The sequence below is a fragment of the Dendrobates tinctorius genome, unplaced genomic scaffold (genome assembly GCF_039654945.1).
Source record: "Dendrobates tinctorius isolate UK_male_01 unplaced genomic scaffold, ASM3965494v1 ptg000265l, whole genome shotgun sequence".
In the NCBI taxonomy this organism is placed as follows: Eukaryota; Metazoa; Chordata; class Amphibia; order Anura; family Dendrobatidae; genus Dendrobates; species Dendrobates tinctorius.
This window is the reverse complement of record NW_027361932.1, coordinates 4932724-4957455: the sequence shown is the minus strand read 5'-3', so window position 1 is coordinate 4957455 and position 24732 is coordinate 4932724. Positions and strand designations below refer to the sequence as shown.

General features: G+C 41.3%; 1 protein-coding gene across 9 annotated transcripts in view; it reads right to left on the bottom strand.

Moving 5' to 3' along the window:
* The window catches only part of FBRSL1 (fibrosin like 1), an 830184-nt gene that overhangs the window by 27501 nt on the left and 777951 nt on the right, over positions 1-24732 (bottom strand). For 6 of the 9 annotated variants that reach the window (XM_073559012.1, XM_073559019.1, XM_073559014.1 and 3 more), the window contains 8 exons: positions 15432-15810; positions 13909-14168; positions 11526-11755; positions 10778-10828; positions 5109-5204; positions 4813-4884; positions 2218-2247; positions 1796-1867 (listed from right to left, as the gene is read on the bottom strand). In XM_073559012.1, the coding sequence (XP_073415113.1) occupies positions 1796-1867; positions 2218-2247; positions 4813-4884; positions 5109-5204; positions 10778-10828; positions 11526-11755; positions 13909-14168; positions 15432-15810 (1190 nt within the window). Of the gene's footprint in view, positions 1-1795; positions 1868-2217; positions 2248-4812; positions 4885-5108; positions 5205-10777; positions 10829-11525; positions 11756-11857; positions 12019-13908; positions 14169-15431; positions 15811-24732 lie in introns of all 9 variants that reach the window. The other 3 variants (XM_073559016.1, XM_073559021.1, XM_073559017.1) reach the window with 2 other exon arrangements.

The window sequence follows — 24732 nt, the reverse complement described above, 5'->3', positions numbered from 1 at the left end:
CAAGGCTTTTATTAATTGCTCTCGTAGCAGGTTGGCAGGGGAGAGCTTCCGCCTATACTGTCCAACATATGAAAGACCTACATGCATTGGGATTAGTCTTAGCCAAGGAAATTCAACCATGTTCAACAAGGTGTCTAGCTCAACAAGGATTTTGTTTCATTAGTTCTAGAGGCACAGGACGCCAATCTATATTGATAATCAAATGCAACTTTTTTATTTCTAGTTTGTTATGGGTACATTTAAAATGCTAAAACAACGTTTTAAAAGTCTCTAAACATAAATCTACACTAAAACACGAAAATGCATCTTATATCTTCTTAGCATGGCACTGTGGCTACACACAACAGCAATTCTCTGACATTTGTGTAACTTGTGTGTGAGCTTTATTTTCAAGCTTTGATACTGCAGAGACTGCTAAGGCCTCTTTCACACCAGTCTTTTGACGTCAGTCAAAATCGGTCAAAGTGTGAAAAAACGGATCCAGCGAAGATTGCCAAAAAACTGATGCACCGGATCAGTTTTTTTTTACAGATCTGTGAGAGAGAATCCGTCACTGGATTCCGTCTGTGACGGATTCGCCGCCCATAGGCGTCCGTTCTATCAGACGGCTGGCGACGGATCCGTCACCATCCGTCTTTTCAGACAAAAAAAGTTACTTTGTCCGTTGGAGCCAGACGACGGATGCTGAAATTGCGACGGTTCCGTCAAATGACGGATAAAACGGACGGCCATCTGTCGCAATCCGTCGCTAATGCAAGTCTATGAGAAAAAAAACGGATGCCGCCAAAAAAAACCCGACAGATCCGTTTTTGTCAAAAAAGGGCGGATTTCGACTGAAGTCAAAAGACTGAAGTGTGAAAGAGGCCTAAGTTGCAGATAACTCATGTTCTGTGTGACTTTTATTTACCATAAGCCTTTTGTAAGCATCACATGTGACCAGTGACAAACACATCTGGAAATCATTACATCTAATACTGCAATGTGTCACTGCGATGTCAATGTAGCAGAGTAGCCCTATACTAACGCCCTCAACATGCAGAAATCGCTTGCCAGTCTCCACTTCTGTACCCAGCGTCCTCAGGCTGGCATTCTGGGTGCATCTGGTGCTTCCTGAGCCCTGCGTCATGGTATGACTAGTAACTAGGCATCCTGTGACCTGTCATCCCAGTGTTTAGTTAGCAGGCAGAGGCACCGAGGATGCGGAGTGCACAAGTGAAGACCGGATACAATGGAGGACTGCATGCCAGACCAGGGCAGTGCAAATTTAATTGCTCATCTCTACTGACAGATTACAAATAGCCAAGTACAACTTGTAGTTTGCTAAGAGACTCTAGACTGTAGGATACTGTGCTACATTAGACAACATTGTTTTAACCAGACATATATTTTGCATATATACCTCCCACAGATCTAAGGATAGTGCATGCTGTGCGTCAAGTCCATTTTGAGAAAAAAGCAATACAAATGCTTGTTTGCACAACCACGTGGATTAAGTGCATACATCCCTTTACATCACTTTGCAGTGTTATATCTGATCTTAACTGCATCAATTTTACGTCCCGCTCTCAGAGCCTTCCTCAAATTGGACTCTACACTACTGATGCCATTCTCTACTCTAACAGTATATCATTTTAAAGTTTGGTTTAAGCTTTCTCCATAAATCCCCGAGGATTTGTTTGAAAAGCAGAACCCAAAGCTGACGTTTGTACCACTGAGTTAAATAGAGGAGGGTCTGAAGAAGGGTTCGCCATCAAGAATAACTTCAGAACCACGATTTCTAACACATGGCATTTACCTTCATTTTCTGCTGATGGTGGTAGATTTGCCACGCTATCTGGACATGTACTGCACACCACTTGCCTGGTTTCTGCAAAAGCAAGGAAAACGCAAGTGAGCACGGGAAAGGCTTTGTGCCAAAGATCGTTCACTGGGGCCACAAGACTTGAGTTGATTACATTATCCTTAAATTATCTGTAGCTCTTCCATTATATGCTCGGGTACATTTGGTCATGAATTACTTGATAGATGTGGGTAAGTGGGCTAACTCACTACCGATGTACACTGCAGAGCTGTTTAAGAACCTCGAGTAAAGGGGATACTGATAAGGTGTATTTCATAGGACAGAGGTAAGAGAAGGAGAGTGCAGTTGTGTGTCTAACATTATTATGATAAGCAGTTTTAGAATAATATGGTCTGTATTAGAATGGACACACTTACTCGTACAGATGTCCTGTATGGGTCTGTAACCTGCAAGAGAAACTGATAGATTAGTCTTTGCGTGTTTGTTGCACTGGCTGATAGAACAGCACAAAGGAATACCAGCTAGCCAATAGTTTGGGTCTATATACAGTTGATGCAGATCATATTCTTATCATTTGGATATGCAAAAGTCTGTAAAACTATTACAACAAGAACTAACACTGTTCACAATCTATACGAGCCCCTTACAGCCACTAACAACTGTGACTCTGAGTGGCCATAACCATGGATGCCTAAGCTAAGGAAATGCCCTGCACGTGGTAAAAGCGACATAACGAATCAGAACTATACTACATTTCTTATTGAATGCATTTGCTATTATTACTACACCTACTACATATTGGTATAGGATCTTGCAGATGGGAAATAATTTTATTTCTATAGCGCCAACATATTCCGCAGAACTTTACATTTTAGTGGGGCCTAATTGGAGGTATTTGCTAATATTATTACACCTATTACACATTGGAATAGGATCTTGGAGATGGGAATAAACCTTTAAAGGGAATCTATCAGTAGGATCAGCCCTCCTAAGCAGTCATGGTCATGCAGGTCATAGAAGGTTGACTAAAATGAGAACTTGAAATCAGCAATTGGATGTCTTATTTCAGAGAACGTTGTTCTTAATATGTAAATGAGTCACTCATATCTATGGGCTGGACATAGATCTCAGAAAGTCTGTCTTGAGAGCTCATTTTAAATTAAAGGGAGCACTACCAGTGTGAGACATGTAATGACTGATCGTTTGCTCTCCTGCTCTCATTGCAGAGTTATGTGTAACTGCAAAGTGCTATGAATAGAACAGAAAGTGTGACTGCACACACTTCTTTAGCTTTCATCTCAGTCAGTGTGAGGCAAGAGGCAATACAGCACAAGTAAAAGCACTGCAAGAAGAACGGCTAGAAGTGTTTTCTCAACTCACTGAGCTTTGACTCATTACTGACTTTCTGCCATTACATGTCTTACACAGAAGAGTCTGCTCTATAATCACACTAAAGTGCTGTGTCTGATTATAACGAACACTTCTTCAGTTTCCATCTCACAAGGCAGCCAGTATGGGATGGGGGGGGGGGGGGGGGGAGCACAGCTGAGCTGACGGCTCTATGAGCAGAGGTACAACTACAAATGTGCTTGTAATTATACAAATTTCTACTGTACTGCCCCTTCCCCCACAAAGGTTACCAGTAAAATGAGAACTGAATAAATGTTAGTTGTAGTAAAGCACAGGTCTGCATATGAGCTGACAGCACAGTGAGAGCTGTAGATGTGTTTGTAATGAGAACGTTCAGCTCTGCTATTACTGCGTTAGTTATGATCACATACAGCTCTGTGGTGAGATCAGGAGAGCAGACTGTCAAACATTACCTGGTCCACAACGATAACACATCTTTTCATCTACCATACACTCTAGAGGTAGATTCTCAGGGAGATCTGTGTCTGGCCCATAGAGCTTATCAGCTCATTTTCATATTAAAGGGGTTGTTGTCAGGTCCAGAATGATAAGTCTGCAGTCACTCAGTGTAACTGCAGACTTATGAACCCAACCAGCGCATACACTGTGGGATGTGAGGATTCAATGGTTTCTGAGCCGGGACCAGGCAGGTATGTATGAGTTATGCATACTCCCGGCCAAATCCCGACTAGTAATACATTTGTATAGAGCGAGGCTGTCTAGTGACATGGCCTCGCAGCAATACAAATGTATGGAGCGAGGCTGCACCCACTAATCGGGCTCTGCTTGTAAGTATGCAAAACCTGTATGTACCTTCCGGTCCCGGCTTAGATATCAGTGAATCCTTGCTGCACACAGTGCGTGCGCTGGGAGGGATTCATAAGACTGTAGTCACACTGCAGACTTATCGAGTGGACAACCACTTAAAACAAACCGGTATCTCTGGAATAAGACAGACAGATCTCTCTGGAATAAGACATCAGTTTACAGACAGAAATAATTAAATTATACTCTGATATGACCTGCATGCCCAGGCAGATGGCTTAAAGGGATTGACCCATTGACAAGATTCCCTCTAAGAGTGTGCTAGCTAAGCGGTTAGCTTGTCTCAAAGAGGAACCAAGCAATATTTTTATAACAAAGGTAAAGAAAGGAAAATGAAAACACCTCAAACAGCTCCAAAAACAAGAAAGCATTATATTTCAGGTTACTCACTTTTAGCAGCAGTATTAAACAGTTGCAATGTTAGGCTAAGTTCACATTTCCATTTGTGTGTTCTGTTTAAAGGGACTGACAAACTGAATAAATCTGCAAAGTGGATCTGTTGATTTACGGATACAAAAAGAATTACAGGGGTCCAATTGATAATTATGGGATCTGTCTGGGTTCCATTTTCTTTCAGACATAAAACTGACATAACGAAACCCAGACAGAATAAAGGGATCCTCTGCTTCTATCTGCATTAGTAACGTCATGGATCTGTTTTGCATGCGATTTCTGTTTGTCTAATGAAACAAAGGTAATGTGAAAACATAAATGTGAATGTTGTCTAAGGGGTGGATGGCATAACTGATCCAATGTTTATTCAAAGTTGTACAAACCCCAGAAGTCTTCTGTAGGAGGGTGGGATGTACTGCTCCAGGCCTAGTGGCGACATCAATAGTGTTTGAGGTCTGTTGTGGGTAAAGGAAAGAAGTTTAGCTTCCTTCTGCAAATTTGTGTATTATCATTTTCTATAGTATTTAAAGTTTATGATCCCCCCCCCCCCCCCCAAAAAAAAAAAAAGCAAAACATACCCACAGACATCATTCACCAAGACCAGCTATGTACAAAAACCAAGATGATTGTGTCATTTTATCCTTCAGCACCCCATAAAATTAAAGTTACATGTACTCACCTTAGGCTGAAAAGCTCCCTGCAGAGAACTAAAAGGACCTGAATGTGGAAGCATTGTGGGCATTCCAGGCATAGGAGAAGTATATGACGGAAAGAACTGGAAAGAGAAAGGACAATATTTCTTAGGGACACGCATAATACTGATTGAGGGTAATCTATGCATTACTAAAAGCAAACATACATTTTTTGGGACTTTTCAAACCATATGACATGTAAAGCTCCATGGAATAAATGGCGCTATAATAATAAATATTACCAGCTAATCTTACTTGTACTTCCAAGTGTGGATATATATTAGTAACAGCCTTCTTACTCAGAATGAGTAAAAAAACACACACACGAAAAAAAAAAACAGGTTTCCATTCTTACAGGTTTGTTGAAAGACGTACACCGATTTCAAAACCAACAGTAACAATAAATCCTTTAACTATTAAACTTTAATAATTGAGAATTTTGTATTTAAATCTTTGCAAGGACAATGTAATAGTAAGTGTTATGGAGAGTGTCAGCACAAAATCCAGTTCTAAAGTAACAACGCAATGCAGGGCCGAGGGTCCCAAGAATCACAGCTATAGTTGCCCAATCTGTGGTTGAAATTAGTAGAATTTTTTTTCTTAAAGCTTTATGTAAATTAGGTGCTAGGTGCAACTTGGACAGTGCTCTGCGGTGAGGAGCCCATTCACTCTGGCAGTCAGGTTAGCTAGCTTTAACACGAACCTGATTGACAGCTGCCTTAATTTGGACAGCGCCGTCTCGTAAGAAATTGTGCACATATACAAGTCCACATAGTTGTGGATTTGGGAAGTAAAAATGTGATAAAACACAAGTCGTCCCAACATGCAATACTGTTGCTTTAGAGAATTATGCATCAAAAGGCTTTTTTAAAGGCTTAAGCTTTTCCTGCCAGCAGGTACTGGTTGACATAATATTAACTACCCAGCTCAAACCTTAATGTGGAAGTGAACGGAGGATTAACTCTTAAGTTTAAATATACTTTGTTTTATATCTGTTATGCAAATGCATCATGTATGAGCAGTCACAGAAATTTCCGCATAAAAAGTGTTAAAGATGAGCATAACCTTTTATCATTAGAACATAGCTTATAACACAAGAATCAACAGATTGATTGCTCTGTTGTGTGAATCTGTCAATAAGAATTCGTTTGATACTTAAAATATAAATTTTGGGTTTCATTGCTTTTAAAGAATAAGGGTTTGATCTATACACCATTATGTCAGCAACAGTATGAGTAGAAGTTCCTATGAAGTGAATTAGCTACACAGAGTGCATTAAAATTAATATGCAGATAGAAATTTATTATGGTATGTTTCTGTTCTAAAAGCTAGATCATCAGACAAGTTTTCTCTGTAAACCCAACACATTAACCTTTTTTTTTTTTTTTTTAAGTTTACCATTGGGGCAGTAGTCTGTATCAAATGAAAAATAGGGTATAAGAAGTTTTAGGCTTCTGCGTTATTTGGATATAGCTTTTTCTCACAAATGCATTTTATTTTAGCAACATATTAAAAGTACAAATGCGTTTTAATTTTTTTCTATTGGCCCCCCTATTACCAATCAGCAATGTGATTACAGTGCATGCAATTAAATACTAACTTATCACTGTTTCCTGCAAGTTCCAGAGCTACTATGGTCTTCTGCTGCATCACGTGACCTGCTGGTTTACAGTGCCTTCTGTGTGGACCGGAGATCATTTTCTCAATATAAGTCTACGAAACTCAGAAAGGGGTTCTTGTAGGCTTACACCAAGAAAGAAGCTAACTGTCAACGGTGAGAGCGGACAAGAAGCAGTTGCATGATGGAGAGGATATGAGCAGCGCTGGGTACAGGAGAAGACAGCGATCCCCAACGTGCACATTAGCAGTAAAACAAAACGCTGGATTGATCCTTTAATTCCACCTGTATATAGAAGGCACTAGTACTCTAAAACAGTGGTCCCCAACCTTTTTTGCACCAGGGACCGGTTTCAAGCAAGACCATTCTTCCATGGCCCGGCAGGGTGGGGATGGAGGTGTGGCAGGGGCGGGGCTTTGGTCATAAGGGGGCGGGGCTATGGACGCAGTTGTAGTTTAGCAGTGCATACTTATAATTAAATAACATTTATAATGTGACTCAACTCACCATAGGTTTTGAATGAGTGCTCCATCACCCCCATCCTTGCCTGCTCCATCACCCCATCATTGCCTTCACCCCACCACTCCCTTCTCCCCATCATTGCCTTCACCCCATCACTGCCGTCTCTCCATCACTCCCATCATTGCCTTCTCCCCATCACTGCCGTCTCTCCATCACTCCCATCATTGCCTTCACCCCATCAATGCCTTCTCCCATTACCCCCTCAAGGCCTTCTCCCGTCACCCCAGGCATCATGGCCTTCTCTCCCCATCACGGTCTTCTCCTCATGTCCCCATCTCCTCCAGGGCCAGGCTAACCTACACAAACACAGACAGACAAACATACACACACACACACACACATATATACATACACACATACATGCACACACACACAGACAGACATACATACACACACAGACATATATACACACACACACATACACACACAGACATACACACACACAGACATATATACACACAGATATACATACACACACACACACACACACACATATACATACATTATACATACACACAGACACCACCTCTCTCCTCTCACCTGTCCGCAGCATCGCCCGCTCTTCCTCGCTCTGACACAGCAGCGGCACGCTCCTCTCTGTGTCAGTCAGAAACAGGAAGCGCGGGCGGCGGGCAGGAAGCTGGACGGGTCCTTGCAGCTCCGCTCCTGCTACTCCCTCTTGCAGGCAGCGGAGCTGCTTTGATCGCTCCCTGGCCGCCGCTACACTTGAGAGCAATCTAAGAATTGCTGCGCGCCGCCCCAGCCCCCGCTATGCCACTGACCGCCCCTGGATCCCCTTGTGTCCGCGGACCGGCAAGGGCACTGCAGCGGCCCGGTGCTGGGCCGCGGACCGGCGGTTGGGGACCCCTGCTCTAAAACCTTCTTTCAGGCTTTGTCAACACCTACTATTAAACAATCCAAGATTTAAGTAAGGTGATCTATTCAGATGCCCCAAAATGTCTTAATGTGTGGTTGCAACAGTACCAAGAAATCCTTTTGAACTAGGGTATATTCACGCATCATGTTCTGGCAACTTCCACGACATATTGAACATCACAAAAAAACAAAAAACAACAAACTGAACACAAAGTGAGAAGTCTATTAGCTAATATTGTAATGCATCTGTAAGCTAGCACTAGTACGAGTACAGTAAGCGTTGCACGCAGTCTGAACTAAGAACTAATTTTATGGATGTTAAAAGTCCTTTAAGTTTATCTACAAGAAAGTAGAAAACTGTGAAATAATGATGCAAATATAATCCATGTATAGACTGTTGGGCTAAAGGCCCTTTTACATAAGCGATCCGACCCGATCAGGATCGCTGGTGCATCGCTAAATGATCGCTAGTGAGCTGCCACACAGGCAGACCTCACAGTGATGCAGCAGCGACGCAGCGCACGATACTCACCTTTCGCGCCACTTAGAAACCCGATGTGTACCTTAGTTACCAGCACCAGCTCGCTGGTCTTCTGCCTGCCACACGCGATGCGTGCTGGCCAGCGGGAGACCAGCGATCAAAAAAATGTCCTGGCCATTCCAGGACGATCAGCGATACCCGGCAGGGGGGCCGGTCGCTGGTCAGTGTCACACACAGCGATCTAGCTGGTGAGATCGCTGTTGCGTCACAAAACTTGTGACTCGGCAGTGATCTCGCTAGCCAGATTGCTGTGTGTGACGGGGGCTTAAGAGCTTCATAAACTGTGTATAATGCTTTAAATAAAGCTGCTTTGTTTTTTATACTTCTCTTTTTTGTTGGTGAACTTCACGTGTTTTTGATGCGTTTCCGCTGCAGAAAAGCACTAAAAATGCATGTGCATTTATTTGCGGACTTTCCGCACCTAATGCACATCTATGGGGAACATCTGAACAGAAAACTCGGCGTACCCACTAGAATAATTGACATGTTACCGATTTGGGGATTACGTCAGGCACTCCAAAACGCGCAAAGGGGTTGGTGCACATCTCTACAAGCTGCATCATCAATTTACTAAGGTAAAACAGTCTGTATATAGTGTTATCAGCATGTTATGCAGCTGATCCATGTACTATATGTTCAATAGGGACATCTTACATCAGCATTTTATTGGGTATATTCTATCCACTTATCAGCATATGCACTTTACTTAACACTATTGTACTTTGGATAGTCATACACCACAGGTCCCAATACTTACCTGTAACATAACAGATTTATGTGTATGCCACTCTATATCCGATTGTCCTGTGCAGCGTCTGACACGTGTCAAAACGCATCAAGAGCTGTTTGTGGGAACATAGCCCAACAGCTGCGAGTGGAGCGGTATTTAACATGCACCAGCTGGATGCGCGTCTTTCATCCCAGCCATTGACGCCCTTGTCACGCAATCCTGGGGCGTTGATGGGTAGTCATTTCAGCAGTGGTCTGCTGATGACCCCCTTTGTTTGTCAATAGGAGCCTCCAGTGAACACACTGCTATGTATAGCACAGGTGATCTGATTATGACAGCTTCAAGTTTTCTAAGTTCATTAAAATGTATAAAAAGAGCTTTTAAAAATATGGAAAACCAAAACCAGCCACAAAAGTTAAAATCCCCCACTTTTGACATATTAAAAAAAGACAAACCGCAAAATACATATTTGGTATCGCTGCGTTTAGGAATGCCCGATCTATCAAAATATAGAAGTTAATCCGTTCTGTAAACGGCGTAATAAGAAAATGAAGTTAAAACGTCAGAATTATGTTTTTTTTGGCTGGTGCAACATGGCAATAAAATGCAATAAGAGGCAATCAAAACATTTTATCTACCCCAAAATGGTATCTATAAAAATGTCAGCTCATGGTGCAAAAAATAAGCCATCACCCAGCCTCAGATCCCGAAAAATATAAAATGTTACAGGTCTCGGAAAATGGTGACAAAAACAATTTGCTTTTTTTTTTTTTTTTTACAAATTCCTGAATATTTTATCATCACCTTGTGTTGACCTGGGGAATCATACTGCCAGATCAATTTTACCATATAGTGAATATGGTAAATAAAAAAAATAAAAATAAAAACAATTTTGAAGTGTATTTTTTTTGCCAATTTCAACAAACTTGGGATTTTGTTAGCCGTTTTCCAGTACTCTATATGGTAAAATAAATGGTGTCGTTCAAAATAGAACTCATCCTGCAAAAAACAAGCCCTCGAATGGCTATATGGCCAGAAAATATAAAAGTTATGGCTTTTTGATAAAGGGGATTATAAATGGAAAACACACACACACAAAAAAACACAAACGGAAATTCGCCGGGTAGTGAAGGGGTTAAGAATTCCCAGTTAAATTAGAAAAACTGCAAACAAATGTCATCAAATTGTTCTGTAAAACCACTTATTATGGCCCCACTGCGGGAGTTTGGAGCGGATATGCTCACCACCATTACTCAATTAAGGCAGCATGAAATACTCTTTAGTGAACAGAAATGACAGAAAATTATAGATTCACTATAATAAGCTTTAGGTACAAGCATAGTTTTCTTTAAAAAGGCAATGAACTCACGCCGGTATGACGAAAATACGGGCTGTCTAACTTCGGAGCGTACTTCTCAAACTAAAATGAAAGAGAAAACAGCAGAAAGTGAGTACAAGGAAGGAAAACAGGGCAGTAGCATTCATGTTCAGTCTATTAGCTGCCAACAGTATTCGCTCTATGCCAACAAGTTATGTCCACCATTAACTGTAGCCCATAAAGGATAAATCAACCTTTATCAACAGTTTTATGTAGAATAAAGCTTTTGAGAAAAATTATTAATTTGATCTATTATTAAAATATATATTGTAAAAAACAAACAAACATGGTAGACTACCAAGTTCGGCAAATCGTTATATTGTATAGTTACTAAAAGAAAATATCAATATTAGGAATATATAAGTTTTATAAAGTATTACATTGGCTGAATGGATATTATGAAAAGGAAAAAAAATGTGTAAATGAAGCAAAAGCTTGAAGATTAAACACTACCCTCCAACTAGATCTAGTCTAGAAAGGCATGGCTAACAATTTTCTGGTCTATACATACAAATGTACTTTGAAGAAATACCTGCAAAGTTAGCTACATTTGACAGGCAAATAGATAACAAGGCATTACAAGAAATATAGTAATAACCCTAAAAGTTAGTACACCCGCTGTGAAAAGAGTGTTAATGTTGTGCCAATGGTAAATGTCTAGAAACAGACTACATTTCCCCAGCAATAAGTAGAGGGGGAGGGAAGGGAATTTGGACTTAGGTGCTCTACTTATCCTCACATTTCGAGCTGGGGCACGCACCATGGGGGGTGCATTTGGCGGCATAAGCTGTGCTGGGGGTAGGCTGGATGTGAAGGGGGTAAATGTGTGCTGATGCGTGTGTTGGTGCGTGTGTTGGTGCTGGTGAAATTCCGCCCTCAGCAGTGGCACGGAGCTGAGGGGGCCACCGGCCCGATCCGAGGTCTGAACCAGAAAACGATTATTCAGCTCCTGCCTGAGAAGTTCATGATCTGCAAGAGACAGAAAGACAAAAAAAAAAAAAAAAAAACACAGAGGCCCATCGGCCCATCAGTTTCCCCAAAATAATAGTAGGAAAAAGCGCAGATATTCACCTGGCATTCCCTGTTTCTGCAGGTCATGCTGTGGTGGTTTTCTACGTGAGGACTCATTGGTGGAGGTAAGAGAGATGCCTGTGACAAAGTACCAATCAGAATCCCCGAATGAGGCTGGCAATACATGATTGGTTGGTTGAATGATATCAACAGGCTGGTATCTAAAGACAAGAAAGAACACCATGAGTCATCTCAGGAGAAAACACATTGGGGCTTTTAATACAGCAGAACAACAAGCCACACTCATCTAATCCCAACCCACCTCCCAAATACAGGTCTGAACAGTGGCTAGGGAGCAGAGGAATTTACCTTAAACTGGACACTGGTGTAAAAAATATAAAAAACACCATCTGACATTTAAAATTACAGAACTTAAGGATATTGATTCTATTCTATATGGGAAAAGGCTATAAGCCACTAGACTTAAAATTATATATAACAAAAACCCAGAACAAAACATTAAATTACAGAAATAAAACACACAAAGCATTCATTCAACCATCACTCTGCCTACGATCTTATAACGAATTGTAGGTTGTATACAGGTTTCTTTACTGACTAAATTTGACACAGGTGAGTATTGAATTTTTATGGTCCTATAAAGTGCCTCTCAACAATAATGTACCAGTAGATTGGAGTTAAAGGGTTTGTTCCAATGAACAAAGATTTATTTTAATCAATACATCTTAGAATATTAATAATTTCCACAATTGGATGTGTTTAAATAAAATGTTCCTGTGGCAAGATAAAATGGGCCTCGGCTGTGTACTGTGTAATAGCTGTGTCTGAGCATGCAAGTAAATGGTCTGATCACACCACAGCGCCTGGGCAGGAGAGGGAGAATACAGACAGAGTATGAGATCACAGCGGATTCTTCTTGTGAAGTAAAACATTATATTGCCTATTTTACTTCAAAGAAAGAATTATTTGTGATCCCATGCTGTCCTGTCTGTATACTCTTTTCCTTCCTCCCCTGCCCAGGAGCTGTGGTATGATCAGACCATGTTCCTGTATGGTCAGACACAGCCCTTACACTGTACACAGCAGGGGCACATTTATAAGATTATCTCAGCACAGGAACATTTTATTTAAACACATCCAATTGTGGAAGTTAGCATTATTCCAAGATCTATTGATTAAAATGGACTTTTCTTTGTGGGAAAATCCCTTTAATGTGAACAGATTTAATATATTTACATTAAAAATATGAATTTTAAGTTTACATTAAAGTTCAAGGCTCTGCACATTGTAATTTCATATTACTGGACGGTGTGCAAAGCAGAGATTAATTCACAATTTCCAAGTTACACAAACTGTACTAGCTTGATATGCCCAAAATTGACTTTCTGAAGCACCGATAGCCGTTGCATCCAAAACCCTTTGGTGTTACTTTCTAAATGGCCATTCATGGCAGAAAATTTCTGCTGAAGAAAGGTTTAGAAAAATCTCAAGCTACCCATTAAAAATCTTTGACATGACTTTTTAACAGGGTCAATATCAAAATAAGAATAAAGGATGAGATGTCCGATATTTCCAATAATATTATCCAAGTTGTGTGAAAAGCGTTTTAATGGCTTTGTAAAGTGCTGTAACACCTTTATTCTGGAAATCAAGATTTAATCCAAGCTCATGGACTAATGTAAACTATTTCAGTATTAATGTTACATATATTAGTAATCAGTTCAGATCCTCACATACATTAGTAGAGAAATCCGCACAAGTGAGTTTCTCGTCATGGAAACCTGGCAGATGTTCAGCCAAGTCATGAGTAATCCTACTAATTAATGTACTGAGAAGAAATTTAGCAGCTGCCATGCTTCACTATGTATTTTACAGATACAAGAAATGCAAAGAATAGATCTCGAAATGGTTGTCAGTGAGAGTGGCCATGTTGAAAAGAATTCAATATTAAAAAAAAAAAAAGGACACATTTTCTAGGAGACTTGCCACGTGATCACCTAAGAGTCTTGCAGAGAACACACACCATAATAACTTCTCTACTCTGTCACACAGCAAACACTCAAATTACACAGTAGTACAGCTATACTTACCCGAATATCCTGCTCCAGCAGGGTGGCTGGGAATTACAAGGCCATTAGTAGGTAAAGACGGTGGTGGCAGTGAAGGAGGGGTAGCAAACATGGCCGGATGGTGCTGGGTTTGAGATCTAATAGCAAAGTGCGAGGTAGCAAGGTTGGGTATGGAGAGGGGCAGACCCGGTCCAGCAGGGTGATGAGACGGGATCTGGGGGGAAGACGGTAGATGCTTGGGGAGGCCAATACTTGCTGCACTGCTAGCACTACTGCTCCGGCTGCATGGTGGGTGACAAGAAAACAAACAATTTAGCTTTTACAAAAGTATTTTAAAATATCAACATTAAACACTAAATTCATCAAAACAAGGGTATTTCTCAATGAATTTCATATGTATGGGAAGATATGATGTATGAAACATGCAAACAACATGGACAAGGCTACAGTTAGGTGGATTAATAACTGGCTCAGTAATCATACGCAAACAGTGGTGATAAATGGTTGGACATCCAAGTGTTTCAAATTGAGCACCACAAGGCTCTATCCTGGCCTCAGTGTTGTTCAACATTTTTTATAAATTATCTGGATAATGGAACTGAAGGTAAACTAATCAAATTTGCAGACGATGCAAAGCTAGGAGGGAAAACTAATAGTATAGAAGACAGAGACAGGATACGGAAGGATCTAGATAAGCTTGCAAAATAGGCCGCGACTAAAAGAGTGGTATTTAACAGGGATAAATACAAGATTCTACATCTGGCCAAGAAAAACAAAAATTACATCTACAGAATGGGAGGAATAGAACTAAGCAACAGCACGTGTGAAAAACTATTATGGGTATACTCATAGATCACAGACTGTATGCACGAGTCACCAGTTTGATGCAGCAGCAAAAAAGGCAAACAGTTCTAGGATGTATTAAGAGAAGCATAGAGTCTAGATCATGTGCATTAATTATCCCCCCTCTACTCCTTGGTCAGGTCTCATCTGAAATACTGTGTCCAGTTCTGGCTACCACATGTTAGAAAAAGACATTGAAAAACTGGAGTAAGTTCAGAGAAGACCTACCAAGATGGTAAGCGGACTGCAAAGTATTTCCTACGAGGAACAGTTAAAGGATCAGGGAATGTTTAGCTTGCAAAAAAGAAGGCCAAGAGGAGACTTAATAGCTGTCTACAAACATCTGAAGGGATGTCACAGTGTAAAGGGATCAACATTCTCATTTGCACATGGAAACACAAGAAGCGATGGAGTGAAAATGAAAGGGAGAAAATACAGATTAGATATTAGAAAAAACTTTTTGACAGTGAGGGTGATCAATGAGTGGAACAGGCTGCCATGAGAGGTGGTGAATTCTCCTTCCATGGAAGTCTTCAAACAGAGGCTCGACAGACATATGCCCGAGATGGTTTAGTGAATCCTGCATTGAGCAGGGGGGTTGGACATGATGACCCTGAAGGCCCCTTCCAACTTTAACATTCTATGTTTCTAACAGAACTCTAGATGTGTCATTGTAATTCTTTTCTTCTCCACATCATTACCTGATGCTGGCGATGCTGTTGTGCTGCGGATGTACAGGGTAACTGAGGTGCGAAGGGATATGATTCTGAGTTCGGAGTTCTGGGGGTAACAACTGAGGTTGAGACAAAGGTCGGGACTGTGGACGAGGTTGGGGTTGTGGTGTAAGTCGTGGTGGAGCCGGAGCTACAAGGGTCGGCTCTTTCTTTACTAGAGGGCTGGCCCGTGTACTAGAGGCTGGCGTGGATGAGGCAGAAGTGACAATAGCAGCAGGAGGTGGTTGTGGACTATGCACAGGAGGAATATAGGGAACTTCCGTGTTCAGCTCTTGGCTGCGCTCCAGCCCAGATACTTTAGGTAGACAAGTCGTTTGTGACTCCGCTTTGTCATTCAAAAGTGCCCCTAAAAACATCAACAAGGCATAGTTATTAGTATGGTGGTCCTGTAAGAGAAAATTATCTATAATGCATATTAGTATCCAACAGCAAACAATTTGATATTAACAAGGATAAAAACAGTAACAAAATAAGTAAAATACAGTAAGTAATAAAATAAAACCAAGTTAGGGTATTCATTAGTGATGCAACATTCTGTTGCACGTGGCAGTAAAACTCATCCCCTCCCATCTTTTTTAAATTTTAAAGTTCTAATAGATGATGCTGAGAGGCAATGATATAATGATGGCTCAAAAAAAAACAAACAAAAAAACAAACTGATCTACAAAAAGCATTACATTTTATTCACAAATTAATTCCTGGGATGACTCCTATATGGGTTACTACAAGAATTGAACATATAAGAAAGGCATTCGTAATTCAGCAACCATCATTCAAATTAAAATGCAGTCAAAACCTTTGGGGAAAGCAAGAAAAAGATACTTTTCAAGAATCAGCTCTGTGGATAATTTTGCATATATCAGTAAAGCACAATTACTGCCAGATGGCAAGAAAAAAAAAGTACAAATCAAAGCTGTATAATCAAATAGTCTGCTGACTAGAATCCTATGGTGCTCCAGGTACTGTTCAGATGAATTGCAGGAGGTCTGGGCACAGTGGCCATAATACAGATGTGACAATATTACAGCTGTCTTAAAGTATTCCCAAACATTAGATAGTGACAGAAGACAAAACAATACTCATGTGACAGCAGCCTAATGATTCTTTTGTGGAACGTGATGATCTGGAATGTTAATTTTATCATGTCAAACTCGGTCCCTCAGGAAGACATGCTGCCAAAGGAATCCGAAATTGCCCTTTATCCCTCTACAAGTTAAAATATACATGCATGCTCTGCTGATCTAAATGTGCATGTTTATGAGGGAGTAGGGAGTGATGACAATAGCCACGTTTTTAATACAGGATTAGACTACAGAACAGTATCTAGAATGAAAAAAAAAAAAAAAAGGCAAAGATTCTTCAAAGTTAAGATTAGAACTCTAAAACAGCTACTACACCCTTACAACAGCTGTCAATGTAAAATTCCTCTTGATGGCTACTTTGACTGTCAAGTATAGAAGTGAAGAAGACATTTCCCAGTTTTAGTAACGTATACGGGCCTGGTGACGTTAGCCGTAAGGCAGCCACAGGCTCAGCAAGGTATAGATAGGAAGTAAGGAGGTCTTACAGCCGCTAAACCCTAGGACACTTACTTAGAAATGCAATAGCAGCTTTAACACTAAAAATGGAGTAAAATGCACTCTGCCCTACAACAAACAAGGGCTTCAATGGAATGGGCGTTAGGCGAGCATAACTGTTATTTTTAAATAATAAAAAAAAGAGAAGTGTATTTTGTTTTCATTTCAAATAAAGGACTTTACACTTGCTGTGCGTTTATTTACAATACAACTATAGGATTAGTAATGGAGAGGTGTCTTATAAAAATGTGGGCTTGATGTCACCAGACAATACAAAGGTGACATCAACCACACACATATGAACCCCACTAGCCACAGGGCAATTGGGAAGAGTCGGGCAAAGCACCATTATCAATGGCCCCTTAACAGCCTGAGAATATCAGCCCCCAGATGTCTGCTTTAGCTTGGCTGGTTGTCAAAAATGGGGGGACACCACGCCATTTTACATTATTTATTTAAATGAGAAATATGGCGTGGGGACTCCTCTAAACTTGACAACTAGCCTTGCTAAAGCTGCCAGCTGAGGGCTGCTGCCAGCTGAGGGCTGCAGCCCGCAGCTGTCAGTTTTGTCTGGCTGGTTATAAAAAATACAGGGAACCACAAGTCTTTTTTTTTATTATTAATTCTAGCCAGGCGGTGGCTGATGCATATGCCAATCAGCCGCCGCATGCTCTCAGTTGAATACAACTCTCAACATTCTCACCTGCTAGCACTGATCGCAGCGCGAGCAGGGAGGAACGACCAGAGCGGTCTTCAGCACCTGGGGGCGGGGAACTGATTAAATCTACATTTTTTTTCATTACAGACAGTTCTACTGTACATACCTTATATATCCTTTAATCATTAGCAGCTTGCACTGGTTCTTAGCACAATATGACTGACATCGCCCAGAAAAAGTAAAGTCAGTTCCTATCTCAAGGCTACCTAACCTCCATACTTCACAAAGCTCTTGAGAGGAGCACCAACACTATTTTTTTCCCCTACAGAGACATTGGAGATTCAGCACCTGTGGTGTGAGCCTGATGGCCAGGACAATCCGCCATCAGAGATAAATTGATTGAGGCAGCTAAGCAGCACATCAGGGGACAGAACGGAGATGCTCTGGGGTAGCAGGAAAATCTGAGCCTGTGTATAAATCTCAATACTGTTAAAGCCTGTGACAGCCTGAGCCACAGGAGGACTCAACTGACAGCTACATACAGGGATTGATCCCTTCCAGGGTGGTGGGCATGAAATTACATGTACTGGTGAAATCTGGCTTGTTCAATCAGATCTGATCCAAAGAAGTAAAAAAGTCATGAAATAAGCTCCTGCAGAGCTCAGGAGACTAAATTATTAACCTTATTATAACAGTGGCATCCCAGCGAGTCACATTGCTACTGCTAGGGAGGTTAAATAATGTGCCACTAGTCACAATTTGTAGCCATCACTGGACTGCAACCCTGGCAATCCTTCCAGAATTGGAGGGGTTACAAACTTCCTCTATAGTAGACAGGAATCCGAATACCCCACAAAGCGATGTATAGAAAGAGCAGAGCTTTCCGGCTGTCACTTACTATTCATATTGATTGTAATCTAGCCCTCTGAGTGAGTTATTAATCACAGCAATTAAATCATGAACACGGCCCTGCTGCACATATTGAACTCGTACCAACAGATCGATAGCAGCAAACCTCCTGAAGCAATTACTGTTCACTGTAATGTGGCTGTCTATTATTTAGAGCAGAGCAAGAAGCTGCCTATAGGAATACTATAATTCAGGCCGCTGTTACAATTCATGATTGTCCGGGTAATACTGCATGCACGCGAGGACCTAGATCTGACCTCAACAGGTGGACAGATCTTTCCCGACCACACCAGAGGTAATGCATCTCATCAGACTGATATCAATCAACGGGGCTCTCTCTTTTCCAATAGATTAGCTTTTCTGGGCAAAGATAGAATGACTAATACTGGTGAATATAAAACCAAGTTTTATTCTACATTTATATATTTTCTTTTCTGATGTCAAAGTGAAACTTTCCAAAAACCTGAACAAAACATTCACTGAGTAGCAATGACATTTGCTGAATTGTATTTAGCTGTATACATAGGTCACTCACTTTACAAGTCACATGTACCAGGATACCAAGAGGTGATCCATGTAATATGGGGACAAAATGGAAATATCTAGAGTGGATTGCTCCTGTTCATGGTTGAACATAGCCAGGAGAACCCATCATCAGATCTAAATTATCAAATTTAGACCTTGCAGTCACAGTAAGGCTGGCTTCACATTTGCGTATGGAGGAGTGCAGCCGTCTGCGGACTTCCTCCGCGAAACTCCGCCCACGGCCACATCTCCGGTCAGCTCCGCCTACGTCTGCATACTTCTGCATGCGGCCTGCGTACCCCATCTTTAACATGGGGTACGCAGGTCGTGTGGATGTATGCGGATGCCTCCGCATGCGTCGTTTTGACGATGCGGCAACCCGCTTCAAACGCATCATGTTGGAATTTTATGCAGGCGCCGCAGCGTCAAAGCGACTGCTACTGACACTTTCAACCATTTAAATTCCCGTTTGAGAAACATTTTGGGAATCAAAAACTACTTGGGAACACCTACCAAATGTCCCAGAAGCCAGTAAAAAACGAGAAGGTTGTTTATCTATTGGTGAATTTACACTCGTTAGTTATTGCTACCAATGAATATATTAGAAAAATTATTGCTGCGTGTTAAGTGCCATAAGCCACAGATTGCACTCAGCATTTCATAGCTATGTACAGTTGCTCCCTCATTTCCGCAATCCAGAATGAGCAGCGTTTTAGACGCAGCATATTTTCGCTGCATCCAAAGCGCTACAATCTATTGAACGCAGGTAAATCCACAAGTTTTCAGTGAACCATGCGGATTTACATACATACTTTTCTATTTATTACATTTCTGCTGCAGAGACTAGAGTTTCCGCAACAGAAGTTGACATGCTGCGGTCCTGAAAAATGCACCGCATGTCAGTTTCCACGGGTGATCTGCAGGTGCACAGTCGCATAGTGGACATGGGATTTCTAGAAATCCCATCCAATAGTGTAACATTTGGCTGCTGCAGTTTTGAGGATGCATAAATACACAGTCAAACCTGCAGCAATTCCTGAACGTGAGAGCGTACTCATGACATACATTTAATCAGGGCCGGCTTCATACCAGGCAGATGGCGGCTGTGTTAGATAGTTGGCATCTGTCTGCAACTGCAGCAACCAGAGCGTTCTCCAAACAATGCAGTTTAACCATTTGAATGTCGCTGTCAACCTTGTGCAGCACCAGCTCGAATAAGCCCCCTGCTACATGATCACAGGGAACCGATGGTTCACCATGGCTACTGGAGGTTTGTAGAAGACCCCAGGTAGCTGACATTATGGTGAAGCTTAGCGACATCCTAAGCTCCAGAAGAGTGCAGCAATATTACAGTATTGCAGTATGTAATACATGGGATAGCACAAGTGATAGAATGATAAGAGAACTAAAAAATAAAACGTTTTCAAACCTAAAACTTCAAATCACCAATTTTTCCCAAATGTAAAAAAAAAAATAGTTTGCTGTCGCAGTGTCCAAAAAAATCTGGAAAAAAAAAATCCCAAACTAAACTATATCAAAATATAAAATTATTGAACATGCCAAAATTGTCACTTTTAAGTCGCTGTACTTCCAAACCCCTCCCACCCCAAAACAATTTCAATAAAAGGGTATAAAATAAAGTCAGCCCTGTGAAAAAAGCAAACCCTCATTCTCCAGATGGAAAAATGAAAACATTACGGGTCTTAAAAAATTTAGTCAAACAATTTTTTTCAAATTTCCAACTAAAACAACAACTAAAAAAACCCTGGATAAGTCCTTGATATCGCTGTAATCAAACTAATTTGGAAAATCATAATGCCAAGTGATTTTTACTGAACAATGAAAGCTGAATAAAAAAAAAAAAACAAAGAGGGAGAATTGTGATTTTTTGCCTTTTCACTGCACTTGGATTTTTTTTTTCTGTTCTTAGAACATTCTATGCTAAAATGAATAATGTCATTCAAAACTACAACTCATCCACAAAAATTAAGCCCTTATTTGGCCATGTTGCCTGAAAAAATATAGTCTTGACTCTTGAAAATAGGGGAAAAAAAAAAGGAAAAATTAAAAAATTGTGGTGAAGTAGTTGATGCAAATTCAGTCTAGAAAGTCAGTCTGGCAACAATCCTATATCTATGATCTATCCCCATAATTCTCTCTCTACAAATGTTCAGTGGTCTTCCTAAAATGCAATAAACTGGAGAATATGCTGTATATAAAACTGGCTGTGGAGTCAAGATAAAACTGAAAATCATTGTACTGGTCAGATTTCTAGGTTAGAAAGTAAAATGGCTGTTTGGCCACCAATGGGAAAAAGTAATATGCTTCCACTATGTCAATCAGTCCATATATTCCCCTCCACAATCACATTTAGGAATTACTATCACTGTAAAAATGCACAACACGCTCTTAAGGGCCCGTTACACGTAGCGATATCGCTAGCAATATCGCTGTAACGTCACTGGTTTTGTGACGTAGCAGCGATATTGCTAGCGATATCGCTACATGTGACACTTACCTCCGACCGGCTCCCCCGCGATGATCGCTGATCACGCGCGAATGGCCTAGGCCATTTCTCGTTGGCCGATTCCTGCTGGGCTTCCTGTGGCGCCGACGAGCGACGCGTGGACGTCAGGATCACCTCGTCTGACAGGTAAGTAGCGACCCCTGACCACTGCTATGTCGCTGGTGAGATCTGCCTGTGTGGCAGCTCACTAGCGGCCACTTAGCGATGCACCAGCGATCCATATCGTTGTCGGGATCGCTGGTGCATCGTTACGTGTAACGGTACCCTCAAGCACCATGTGCTATTTCATCTCGGGGAATGGGGACAACTATTGGTAGTAGCTAATCATCTGTCAACAATCCTCAGATCATTCTGGTCTATGGGGAAGAGATGCAAAATACCACCTGAAAACCAAGAGATGAGCTACCAGTTGCTAATTAAGACCCCTAATTTGTATGGCAAGTGTCCCATACATCCTGTTCCCATGGCAACACAGTCTAGACGTGCAAGCAGTCAAGATGGTTTAACCTCTTCACTACTATACATTACTAGATAGTGTTCCTCACAGCATTTGCAGAACCTATTTTCTTTGTGTTGTCAACAGCTGCACCCTGTAAGGCCTGGTGCCCACGATCCAGAACTAGCAGCGTTATGGATGCAGTGCATGTTCTGGAAAGACGTAGTTCATGTAAGTCTCTGCGGACACGGGATTTCTTGAAATCCCATCCACATCTGGCTGCTGCAGGTTTGACACTGCATAAGTATGCAATGTCGAACCCATAGCAGTTCCTGATGGTGGGCACATTCCCTAAGGCTGTGTGCATACGTTGCGCTTTTTGATGGGTTTCCACAGTGCTTTTGGAAGCGCGGAATTGCATCAAACCTGCAGTGTAGTACAATACTAATGATAGTCAATGGGAATTTGAGATTTGCTGTGCACATTGCTGCGGAAAAATCCGCGAGGAGTCAGTTTTTTTCTCCGCAGCATGTCAGTTCTTTGTGCAAACGCAGCGATTCTGCACCCATTGACTAAACATTGAGTAAGGCAAATCCGCACATCAAAAAACACATGACAATCCATAACAAATCTGCAAGCAGTTTGGCCTGCGTTTTCTGACAAGAGATGCAGATTCTGTGCGGAAAATTCCACAGGCCAATCTGCAACGAGTGCACATACCCTAAGAGAGGCAGCACAGCAAGACCTGCCATCATTAAGTGGTTAGTTCTTTCAGTAGATGTAGTTGTGGAATGGTTCCTGTCTGCTGACAAAATGGGAGTTTGAGCTGCTAATTGTCAGTAAATTTAGACATGGCAGAATACTTCAGCCTTCAGATTCTTATTGCTGCGCCACCTACATTTAACATGTGAGGATTTGGCTGCGGATTAACTGCGAGGTTCATCCCCAGAAAGGTTGATATCTGCAGGAAGAGACTAAAACCAGTCCCACATTCCAAATTTGATCATGCTCTCTTTTTCACCAAGAAATTTAACATCACGTGGATGTTAACCCCATCATTTATACTGTAATTTGGTATCTACTTCAGAACACGAACATTTTTCCATACAGACCGGCAGCAGGCGCTGTATAATGACCAACTGATGTGTAAAACTGGGCGCCTTATGGATGTCGGAAGTGGATGTCCAGATGAAAAACAATGCTTCATACAGTTGTGTGACCTTAGCCTTAGTAGATACAGCACAACCAGTCATACGAATTCTATGAATTAACATTATTGGCTTTTATTACAAGTCTTGCTTTGTGACCAATAATGTAAGGAACATGGTCATATACTACTTAGGCTATCAGAAGCACACAGGGTAATAGTTAACTGCTGCAACCTGCTGAACTGAAGGGGCCATTATCTCCTGGGTATAGAAGCAATGTCCTTTCATAAGCGGAGCAAGGTTTGGCACTTCTGAAAACAACACTAATCTGAAAATCAATAAGGTTCCTGCTGCCAGGATACTGCAGAGTGGGATTAGCATCGCACATCATTCTCCTATTGACTAATTCTTAGAGACAAGGAGGGAGAGGGGCTGCGGCTTTCTTCAGTGAGGCACAAGCTGTAGCATTCTGGAAGAAGTAGCCATACATCTAAGCAATGGAGAAGAGAGCAACATTCAAAACCAGAGCCCTAAGTAGAAGTGATTTCCTATACAAAGCATGCACACATCTTTAGTATTTTCCAACAGTAAGTGGAAGATTATTAGGAGTTACACACTGTCACGCTCATGTGCAGTCAGCGCTGGTTTTCGTCATTTACTTCTACCGTTCCTTAGAGCATCTGTGAAGCTTGGTAAATGGTTTGCAAATGCTCGGGTGTCATTTACGAAATTCTGATGAGCTTTGCTTATTTATGCCATTGTACACAAGACAGACAGCAGGAACTGAGAGTTGTCTCAGACCTAGGAAGGTAGGAGGACACATCTTGTCTGGAAATTACCACCAGCGGGTTATCAAATAGTATTTACACCTTTAATAACTACAAGCTTCTAAAAAACATTGACGACCTAATCGAAATATCTTTAGGAACAGCTTCTTTCTTGTTTACAAAAACCACATATTACATGTGACCAGAAATTGCATCACAAGGTAAAAGGTAGATCAGTATTTCCCAAATTCCAGTCCTCCCAACACCTACAGACCATGTCGGGTTTCCTTAGTATTACACAGGTCATTTCTGATGCCTTCATAATAATTCCATCAATTGCCAATACTAAGGAAACATGGAAACATGATCTATTGGGGGCTGGGAGGACTGGAGTTTGGGAAGGCAAAAAAAGAAATCCATGCAGACAAGTGATATATTAACAATACATATGGGTGTATCCTTTTACTTGGATAACCTGGGGTTCGATTGCACTACCAAAGAGGGTGGACCTGCTCCTCTGCAAAACCACAAAAAGAGGACTTGAAAATCCTCCAAAAATCTAAAAAAGACAAAAAAAATAGACAGATGATTACCTGTCTAGGTCTCAAAACAAATGTACTATCAGGGTGCAGTGGACCCAAATAAAGATGGCGGCTGCACAGGTGCAGTAATACCGATGAGACAGCCAGCCTACAATCATGGATTGGCCATTTCGTACACC